Source organism: Nicotiana sylvestris, chromosome 1, assembly GCF_000393655.2.
Source record: "Nicotiana sylvestris chromosome 1, ASM39365v2, whole genome shotgun sequence".
NCBI classification, from domain to species: domain Eukaryota; kingdom Viridiplantae; phylum Streptophyta; class Magnoliopsida; order Solanales; family Solanaceae; genus Nicotiana; species Nicotiana sylvestris.
In genome coordinates this window covers 178,058,020-178,069,124 of record NC_091057.1, presented here as the reverse complement: position 1 = coordinate 178,069,124, position 11,105 = coordinate 178,058,020, and the positions used below count along the sequence as shown (strand labels likewise).

General features: G+C 35.0%; 1 protein-coding gene across 2 annotated transcripts; it reads left to right on the top strand.

The window, feature by feature from the left end:
- The first annotated feature begins 406 nt into the window (after window positions 1-406).
- Window positions 407-1,901, top strand: LOC104212642 (cyclin-dependent kinase inhibitor 7). Of its 2 annotated transcripts, none has more exons than XM_009761972.2 (4): window positions 407-796; window positions 919-968; window positions 1,200-1,418; window positions 1,566-1,901. In XM_009761972.2, the coding sequence occupies exons 1-4, from the start codon at window positions 500-502 to the stop codon at window positions 1,633-1,635; spliced, it is 636 nt and encodes a 211-aa protein (XP_009760274.1). In that variant the 5' UTR covers window positions 407-499; the 3' UTR covers window positions 1,636-1,901. The 2 variants fall into 2 exon arrangements, with proteins under 2 accessions (XP_009760274.1, XP_070017326.1); XM_070161225.1 differs by having other exon boundaries at window positions 409-796; window positions 1,197-1,418.
- The last annotated feature ends 9,204 nt before the right edge of the window (window positions 1,902-11,105 follow it).

The window sequence follows — 11,105 nt, the reverse complement described above, 5'->3', positions numbered from 1 at the left end:
ATGAAATTCTGTACTACGGTTTGGTTCTGCAACTTGTATTACGCTATTTTTTACCAAACAAAAGTAACCAACTTTCCGCCCGACTCGGTTTCCCCATTTTGATTCCCGGTTAACGCAACCGGAATCAGCCGGTCAATTCACCCTAACGTGAACCCTCTTACGTGTCACTAACTGATTCGAATATCCGTCGGTAATCATTCCTCACACGAAACGGCCAGATCTTCTTAACGGCATTGCCATGTGCTTGCTGTCACCGTTAACGGAGCTAGGACCACATGTATCTCTTCCCGTAACCGTCTCGTTTAATCTCCACCCTCCGATCAAATCCACAGTCTCTTAAAATTCCCATTTTGCCCCTCCTCTGGTCTCTAACTAATTTCAGCTGTCATTGCTACTGAGAGGGACAGAAAGAGAAAGCTCTTTCGAGTCACTTTTCGTTCCTAGTTCAAAGTAAATGCATATTTATATACTCCACATATTCAGGTAAATATTTGAAGAAATGGGTGATTTTCTAAGGAAATGCGAGAAAATCAGAGAGATGAAGGTTATGGAAATTGGACATGGAGGTTCGAGAACAAGAGAAGACGTGGAGGTTATTTCCAGTTCTTTGAGCTTAAGTAAGAGAAGAAAATTTGATGCTGCTTCTCCTGCTTCTAACGTTGAATTTAGTGAGAATTCAGCTTCACCGGCTACATCGGTAACGTCCGTTCATATTCCGACGAATTCGCAGTGCTCGAGTAATTGTCATGAGTTTGGTGAAGTTGTGAAGAGTAATTTGAAATCGTTAGATCTGAAGGCGAGTTAAATGCTAAAACGCATTTACTTCCAATTTATTGTTTATTTAAACCGTCGTTTCTCATATGCCATAACTGCTTGAGTAAATTCAAAAATTTGGTTTTAAATTTTGAATTGTTGCAGGCCGAAGGATTCGAAACTGACAATTCAGCTTCTTTTAACGGCGGCTACAGGTAACATTACGTTGCAGTGATTCTTTTTCTCCTTCCAGAATTTTAGTTGGCAAATTCTCTTCTCTTTGGCTGTGAGTACTGTCTCTTCATTTTCCAACTGGAAACCGTAACAAAAAATTTCTCCACTAATATATACTTGCTGTTTTACGTGTATTTAGCTGTACAGAAAAGCGTTTCTATTTTATCTAAGTTTATTTACGTTTGCTTCGTATATTTTTTCTTTTGAAGCAGTGAAAATTTCAAGCCAATTGATCAGCCGAATCCACCAACTGAGCATTGCGGAGACTCGGAAGAAATGGAGTCATCATCCACCACAACGAAGAAATCATCCTCGTCAGCCGTCGATGCTCACCGGAAACCATCGTCTGCGGCGAAGGTTCCATCAGAAGCGGAGATCGAAGAGTTCTTTTCAGTAGCGGAAAAGCGCGAGCAAAAAAGATTCGCAGAAAAGTAAGTGTGTGCTAAAAGCTGCAGGGTGCGCATGATAAGAAACATACACCCCACCAGCTCATTTTAGTGCGGCCAAAAAAGGTTTTTTTAAAAAAATAAAGAAGATAATATGTTAGTAATGATTTCCTGGTAATGGTGGTTTTGCAGGTACAATTACGATATCGCGAAGGACGTGCCACTAAAGGGACGTTACCAGTGGGTTAGTTTGAAGCCTTGAAGAATGAATTAATCAATGAAGAAAAGGAGATGACAATTGTTCATGAAAGTTACACGGCGAGTTTCAAGAAATTAGGAATCCAATACTTTGGACCTTTAAATTTCTTTTCATTTCTAGTTTTAGATCAGCATTTACTATTTACTGTTTCAGCTTAGTTTAGCTTTATCGGTGTACAGCCATTTGCCTTTCCATATCTGTGTAAAGAAGCTATTTATGTGAACCTCCCTTGATTTTAGTAGTGCCATAACTGAACCTTCTTTCTGCAATCTGCAACCTTCCCCATGAGTAGGAACTATCTGCATTAAAATTGCGTATGCTGTTTGATTCTGTTTTGGGATGGTAAAAGTACAGTGTAACAGACTGGGCAAGCCAGTGATTATCTGTGTTGGGCAAGGCAAGTTGGACATGGATCTGGAATTTTTCTTTGAAATACAAACTAATTAGCATAAATATGTCTCTTTTTTTGTGTGTGAAATTGTTCAATAAGTTATCTTGTAGTATCCACTTTGTTTTTGTAAATTAAATATAGCTGTCGAAACGCTTCCTTTGTATCTTTTCTTTTTTTTCTTGAGCCGAAGGTCTATTGGAAATAATTTCTCTACCTCACCAGGTAGGGTTAAGTTCTGCGTATACACTACCCTTACCATACCCCACTTACCTCATTTGTGAGATTATATTGAGTATGTTGTTTTTGTCGTTGTTGAAACGCTTGTTTTGTTTTGGGCGTATTTGGCTTTATTTATGGGAGAGGGTGGCGAAATGAGTAAATATTGAAAGCTGTTTGGAATATCACGAGATGATTCTATAATTCTATTTGGAATGTGCCTATTCAACTGTTCTTTTTTTCTTTTTCGTCGGGCATCTGAAAGGACTTGAGATCGAGAGGATTAATTAATTAAAGATTTTGTCATTTAGCTTTTAGGAAGATCATGGCCATGTATTTGATGGAAAGAATTAAATGTGATTTGCCAACCGGCCAGAAGGAATATGGATATATTTGGTTTGCTTAGTTTGCTAGTCTTGGTAAATTGCACCGGCCTGGTTTGTGGGGACAATCTTGTTTCGTCAATATTTTGCCTTTTAATTAATCTTCTGTTTCTTTTCTTCTTTTTGAGTTCAATAATCGACCAGATTGATTTGCTTTGTTTTTGCAAGAATAGCACCCCTAGTTGGATAAGGCAGTTAAAAGGACATAGTCAACTGTTGATATTGAACATATTGGATGGGAGATAAAATGATAAACTGTTGGTAGTAGAAACAAATGAGAGAATAATAGTCAAATTTGCCAAGAATGGAGAAAGGTGAAAGCCAGTTGCAAATAAGGTGCATAGAACTTGGGCGCCGTTTCGCTTGCTGATCTGTATGATTCTTGGCATAAAGTTTTCTTTTGATACTTTATTCTTTTTTTGAAATTCTTTTACAAAAGAAACCCAAAAAGGAAAAGGAAGAAAAATGTGAGAACAAGTACAAAGCAAATGTATGTTCCTTTTTCATGGGACCCTTGTGTCAAGCTAGAGAAGTCCACCAATCGTATGCGAGTATCAAAAAGAGTTCTAAAACTGCATTTTATACTGTATGAATTTGTACCTTTTAAAATATGTAAGTCAAATACATATTCCCGTAATTATCGTACATTAGAAGAGAGTCGTTCTTGGACTATTTAGAGTAGTTGCCAGCAAAGATTTCACAATTTGAATAGTAATATCAAAAATTTGTATTCCCGTGATCTGATGAGTCATCGATTTTCCTGTTAGCTATGTGAAGAAATAAGAAAAAAGGAATTGGACGTAAATAAAAATTCCTCTTACGATACAAAAAGTTGAGCTCAAAATATTGCTCTAAATATGGGCAGGGCGGTCCGATGCACTAAGTTCCAGCTATGTGCAAGATTCGGCAAAAAAGCCTAACCACAAAGGTCTATTAAACGTAATTCGTTTCTACTAATCTTGCTCTAAACATATTTAAATTATATTTTTACTTTAGTCATGTAATGCATCATTACTTATACTACATCGATGTATAGAAGTAGGAGGAGGTAAGCACGTGCCGTGGAGGAGTGGGGGTCAGCTGACTTCCATGTGCTTTGGATCTGATGCATACACATTTTTAAAATAGAGATTAACTAAAAAAGAAGGAATGTTGTAAATATTTAATCCACATTGGATCAAAGAAGAGGAAGGAAGGTTGGTCCTCGTTTTAAACAGTTAATTTCCCATTTTTAACTGATCACGAAACTGATTACAATGCTTTCAACAATACAAACGCACTTTTTATTCCTAATGGATTTCAGTGCTGCTATTATCTTTTCTTTCCCCTAGTAATTAGTAGCAGACAAAAGTATAGGGGGTTGGGACCATAAGTTTTTAGTTGTACTAGACTACTAGTGGTAAATATTTGTTTTTTTTTTTTGCTTTTCGGCTGAAGCTACTGCCAGTTACACTGTCACATTTGCCCAGACTCAACCCTACAATCCAGTACAAAGTGGTCAATCATATAGTGGAATAATCTTCTGCTGTTTGATGATCAATATCAGAATAATGTGTCACTCTCCCGATCCCAGAAATATGTCGACTTCAAAAATCTTTTAAGTTTTTTTATTTTATTTTCATACTAGTAAACCGGGCAAAAATAAAAATTCATTAACAAATTCTATATTTAGTAAGACTAGTGCATGTTTAAGAAATTGTAATTAAAGAAAAAATTGTGTAACCGCTCAAGTAATAATTAATAGTATTATCTCTTATGATAAGGAAAAGGGTACATATAGAGTATATTTTATTAGGCAGTCAAGGTTTTCATTATTCTAACTTGAGATATTATGTTTAAGCATGTAAAGTGCGTGTTGATGCATACACATCCCGGAAAAACCTTCCTTTCCAAGAAACAATCAATAAAAGTAAAATGAATTAAATGAAGGGACCTCCACTCTGGAAAAAATCTTACTTGTGTCTTTTTTGTCTCAAATTAATGAAAGCAAACGTATTTATATAAAATTAGTGAATTTGTCCGCGCTTCGCGCAGTTATAATGTTTTCCAATAAACTCGTAGTTTACTATAGATATGTTAAGTCATCTAGAGTACTAAAAGTATTAAACCATACTCTCTCCGGTCTACATTAAGTGATCAATTTGCTTTTTTATTTTGATCCAAAATAAGTTTCCATTTATATAATCAAGAAAAAAATTAATTTATTTTTCCAAAATTACTTTTATGTACGTATCCCTAAAAAGTCATTTACTCCTCACATTTGAGAAGAGAAGTAAGTGCTACTATAACTATAGTGAAACATTTAATGAAGGTTAGTTTAGTCACTAACTATTTTCCTTTAGAATTTAATATTTCCTTAATGAGTGTGCCCAAAGCAAATTGGTCACTTATTGTAGTTTGTGGACCGGAGAGACTATTATTTAGTTACATTTTCTTACGTTATAAATTTAAATTTACATCTTAAATAAATAAAAAAAAATATTCATAACAGGTAATTAATATCTCTCAAAAGAATTGCAAATAGTGATATTCCCATCAGAACTTAGAGCCTACCACCTTAATAGCCTACTTTGTTTGTATGCTGATCCTGTGTTATCAGCTCAAAAAAAATATTGTTGACATGAAGACTGCACGAATATTAAAGAAGAAAACTTATAATTTTATTAAGGCGTAATGGTTTCCTGACCACTTAAACTTGTATCGGTTTGTAAATCCGATACAGGAACTTATATTTTTTTCATTTGAACACTTCAACTTGACGGAGTGAACACTAATAAACACTTTATGTTGAACGTATTCGCCAATCACGCTGACATGGATGTCATGTCACATGTTTGATTTTTATTATATGACATGTGGATTTTTTGGTCCTATATTATTATTTTTTTAAAAAAATTAACGTTACATTATATAAAATTAGTAACATTATCATCTCCAAACATAAAAAAAAGGATTAGAAATTTTACCTCCAAGAAGCCATTAGTATCAGTAGCCAAAGCTTGCAAAGCTATCTGTGCTTTACTCAACTGAAGGCCAGCCTTGCTGGCATATGAAATTAACAAGTTTTTCACACAGATCTGGATAAATTGCATTTTGGAGAGAGTGATTACCGAATGAAAGTCAGAGGAAGAAGAAGAATCAGTGAAGTTAGGAGTAGAGGCGTAAATTCCTTCACTGCCGTCGTGGACAACAAATGCATTGCCTTTGCTAACGAATTTCTCACCATTGTAGTCATGCACTGAAGCTTCTGTGAAATGGATCAAACCTAACCACAGTAGGATTACTCCTGAAGCTCCATGGGAAAATTGTACCGGTTTGTAAAGTTGGATTACTTCTGTGAAATGGAGCAAACCTAACCACTGCATCTAACCTTATCAGAAAATAAAAATTTTTACAAGAAGGGGATGAGAGTTTGCTTGGGAAGATGAGAGAGGTGGAAGGAGAGGGAAAAAGAGCAGGGGAGGGAGAATTTTTTTTTTCTTTTTCTTTTTTCTCTCTTATTTATTTTTATTCTATTTTTAATATTTTTTAAATAGAAATAAAACTATTCACGCGCTTTGGCAGCGTGATTTGCACACAATTTAGCCATGTCAGCTGTGCCACTTCCACATAGGCTTGGTCAATGGTCAAATGTGTTTATTAATGTTCACTCCGTCAAGTTGAAGTGTTCAAATGGAAAAAATATAAGTTCATATATCGGCTTTACAAATCGATACAAGTTTAAGTGTCTAGGAAGTCATTACGCCTTTTATTAACAACCAAAAAACAACAGAAAATACCAAAAGTGTTATAAGATCCTTTTCCACTGCCTTCTTCTCAAAAACTTCATTGTGACATGTTATGTATCGTGTTGCTATTGCGCTGCTGAAAGGATAGAATAGAAAGTACTGTAATAGTAAGATCTGTTTGCTTTTACCAAAATTAAATGATAGAATCTCTTGGTTTTAAATACAAGGCGAGTCCCGGTAAGAGATAATTTTTACCTACAAAGCAATGCCTGCAAATCTGCAGAAGAATGGCAAAACCTACAAGTACATAAGAATGCATGCACACAAATGGAGGGAAGATACAAGTACATCATTTTTATGCGTAGAACCATTTTGTTTCACTAAAGAGTGCTCCTCTTATTAGGTTGTTGAGAAATGTAATGGGAGTAATGGGAGTTTAATAGAAAAGTAAATAAATAGTCAAAAATAAATAGCAAAAGGGTGTGAATGATTAATGTAGTGTCGGTTACAACAGATATTTAAGATGATATACCATTTCAACTTCCATAAAATTAAGAGGTGAAATTTTTTCAGTTATCATATTAATTGAGTGAAATTAATTTGTTCAAATGGCTGGAAAAAGTAGAGTATTTGACAGGAAAAATAAGAAAAAAGACCAAAAAACCCCCAGAAAAAAGATAACTATGAAAACTGCCCAAATAGAGATGCCACATCAGCTGGCTAATTCCCAGCTTTATATTTATATATAGATATAGATTCCATCACTTAACTATGATAATTATAATACGGTTCTCACTTTTAGTTTGTACTCCCTCTGTCTCAAAAAAGAATGACATTTTTTGGATATCAATAGTCAAACTTCTTAACTTTAACGAACAACAACAACAACCCAGTGAGATCCACATAAAACGTCTTAACTTTAACCATAAATCTGAAATAGATTTTTTTTTAAAAATAAAAATTATATATTTGAAAACTACATAAAAAATACTATAAGTCACAATAACTAAAAAAAATTTAAAAAAGTAATGAAAGGTATACATATTATTGATCTTTTTCTAAGCCATATAATACTTTTTATTACAGTTTTGAAAATTCAATAATTTGAGGTCCATCCCATAAATCAAGGAAGAAAATATTTGTGGGGTCCATCCCATAAATCAAGGAAGAAAATTTTCTTCCTTGATTAGCAACCCATGTTTCCCTTCTGCATTTATCAAATATGGCAGGCGTGTAGAAGAAAAATGTCAAGCGTAGTAGGCGAGGTTCTGCCTATGAAAGGAGAGTTTCGGCTCTCATTTTGGACACACCAATCTCAGAGGAAAAATATATCTGAGAGTTAGAAAGAAAGAGTGAGGTTTCACAGACAAAGTATAAAAAAATAGGCTAGTAGAAAAATAGAGAGTGAGTGATATTGTAGTGAGGTGGGAATATCAAAAGAGGGTTATTTTTTTTGAGTGTTGTAGTGGTCTTTTGAGTATTTTACTCGAACCTACAAAGTGTAAAATTCCTTGCTATAGTGATATCAGTTGCTCCTCAAGGCCGTAATTTTTTCCCTTATTCAAAAAGGTTTTCCACGTAAAAATCTTGGTGTCGTTGTTACTCTTTTATTCTTAATTACCGTATCTCGATGCTATATTATTATACCGCTTTTATTACCGTGAATATTAATTTTGTAGGGGGTTTATTTCCAACAAATGGTATCAGAGCACATGTTCTACTCGTTCACTGAAATATTATTCATTCTCGGTAGTACTATACTTGGTGAAAAATAAAAATGTCCGGAGTAAAGTACGAGGTAACAAAATTCAACGGAGATAACGGTTTCTTAACATGGCAAAGAAGGATGGGGGATCTGCTCATCCAATAAGGATTACACAAGGTACTAGCTGCTGATGCCAAAAAGCCTGATACATGAAAGCTGAGGATTGGGTTGACTTGGATGAAAGAGTTGCTAGTGCAATCAGGTTGCACTTATCAGATGATGTGGTAAATAACATCATTGATGAAGACTGTGAGCACGTGATTTTTGCCCTATGAGAACTACTCCCAAAAATTCAAAATAAAATGGTTTTGTGTTGTTTGTGATTTATTTGTATTTTGTCTGTGCATGTTTATTTCTACTTTAATTAAGAAAAATACAAAAATATGTGTTGCATGTGCATTTAGGATTTAATTTTACAATTTAGGACTTAATTAAACAATCAAGTTTGTTTTACAAAACGGAAAAGTCACAAAAATATGTACTTTGCATTTTTAGCATTTAATGTTCAAATTGTGTGATTGTCTTTGTATTTAATTTTGGGTGATAATTATTATTAAGGGTTAATTAGTATTCTTTAAAGTGAATTTTGAGTTTTGGTAATTAGAAATCAAAAAGAAAATAAAAAATATGTATACCTTTCATTACTTGGGCTGGGCTGAACAAGAGAAGAAGAGTTAAAATCGGATTGGGCTGGTTTTTAAAAGAAAGTTTCAGGCCCAATATCACCCCAAATCAGCCCAATACCCGCCCCAATCCAGTCCGTCTCCAGCCTCAGCCAAAACGACGTCGTTTCAGGCGTTTCAATCTGGACCGTTGAAATTAACTTGATCTAATGGTCTCAGGCTTCCCCCATAACCCAGACCATTTCACCCCGGATCGACCCAGTCTCGAGGCATGACCAAACGTCGCCGTTTCCTTTAAGTAAATTGATCCAGGCCGTTGATCGTGCTTAATCCAATAGCCAGGATTAAACCACCCCCTTCCGTATATAAGTCCAACCTCTCACCTCGCACCCCCCTAAGCCATACCTCCTGTTCATCGTCTCTCTCAGAGACGACCCCCCCAAACCCTAACTGCCACCAAACCCCTTCGCCGTAAACCCAGCGGCAACAACGCCGATGACTATGAAACTAACACCCCTAGAGCACCTAACCATCCTCTCCACGAATCCCTTAGCCGTTTTGCTCGAATCAGCCCGTAGCTTCTCGAATCTTCAATCGAAGATTCGAGCAAAACTTGAAACTACCCCAACCGGCCCCAAACTCACACCACGGCACCCCCTGACCACCCTCGTTACAGATCCGTTAACCGTTTGCCTCGAATCAACCTCCAGCTTCTCGAATCTTCAATCGAAGATTCGAGCATAACCTAAACCTACCCCACCCAGTCCCAAACTCATACCGGACATCTCCCTGACCTCCCTCGTCACCAAACCACCGTTGGTTTGGTTCGAATCAGACCAGAACCGTTCGAACCTCAAATCAAACACCAAGAACCCTAGAAAATAAAAATTCATTAACAAATTCTATATTTAGTAAGACTAGTGCATGTTTAAGAAATTGTAATTAAAGAAAAAATTGTGTAACCGCTCAAGTAATAATTAATAATTAATAGTATTATCTCTTATGATAAGGAAAAGGGTACATATAGAGTATATTTTATTAGGCAGTCAAGGTTTTCATTATTCTAACTTGAGATATTATGTTTAAGCATGTAAAGTGCGTGCTGATGCATACACACCCCGGAAAAACTTTCCTTTCCAAGAAACAACCAATAAAAGTAAAATGAATTAAATGAAGGGACCTCCACTCTGGAAAAAATCTTACTTGTGTCTTTTTTGTCCCAATTTATGAAAGCAAACGTAATTATATAAAACTAGTGAATTTGCCTGCACTTTCCACGGTTATAACTTTTCCCAATAAACTCATAGTTTACTATATATATGTTAAGTCATCTAAAGTACTAAAAGTATTAAACCATGCTCTCTTCGGTCCACAATAAGTGATCAATTTGCTTTTTTATTTTGGACCAAAATAAGTGTCCATTTATATAATCAAGAAAAAATTTAATTTATTTTTTCAAAATTACCTTTATGTACGTATCCCTAAAAAGTCATTTACTCTTCATATTTGAGAAGAGAAGTAAGTGTTATTATAACTATGGTGCAACATTTAATGAAGGGTAGTTTAATCACTAACTATTTTCCTTTAGAATTTAGTATTTCTTTAATGGGTGTGCTCAAAGCAAGTTGGTCACTTATTGTGGTTTGTGAACCGGAGAGACTATTATTTAGTTACATTTTCTTACGTTAGAAATTTAAATTTACATCTTAAATAAATAAAAAGAATATTCATAACAGGTAATTAATATCTCTCAAAAGAATTGCAAATAGTGATATTCCCATCAGAACTTAGAGCCTACCACCTTAATAGCCTACTTTGTTTGTACGCTGATCCTGTGTTATCAGCCCAAAAAAAATAATTGTTGACATGAAGACTGCAAGAATATTAAAGAAGAAAACTTATAATTTTATTTAGGCGTAATTACTTCCTGGCCACTTAAACTTGTACCGGTTTGTAAAGCCAATACATGAACTTATATTTTTCTTATTTGAACGTGTTCGCCAATCGCGCTGACATGGATGCCATGTCACATGTTTGATCTTTATTATATGACATGTGAATTTTTTGGTCCTATATTATTTTTTAAAAAAATTGACGTTACATTATACAAAATTAGTAACAATATCATCATCTCTAAACATAAAAAAAAAAGATCAGAAATTTTACCTCCAAAAAGCCATTAGTATCAGTAGCCAAAGCGTCTGTGCTTCACTCAACTGAAGGCCAGCCCTGCTGGCATATGAAATTAACAATTTTTTCACACAGATCTGGATAAATTGCATTCTGGAGAGAGTGATTACCGAATGAAAGAGTTAGAGGAAGAAGAAGAATCAGTGAAGTTAGGAGTAGATGCGTAAATTCCTTCGC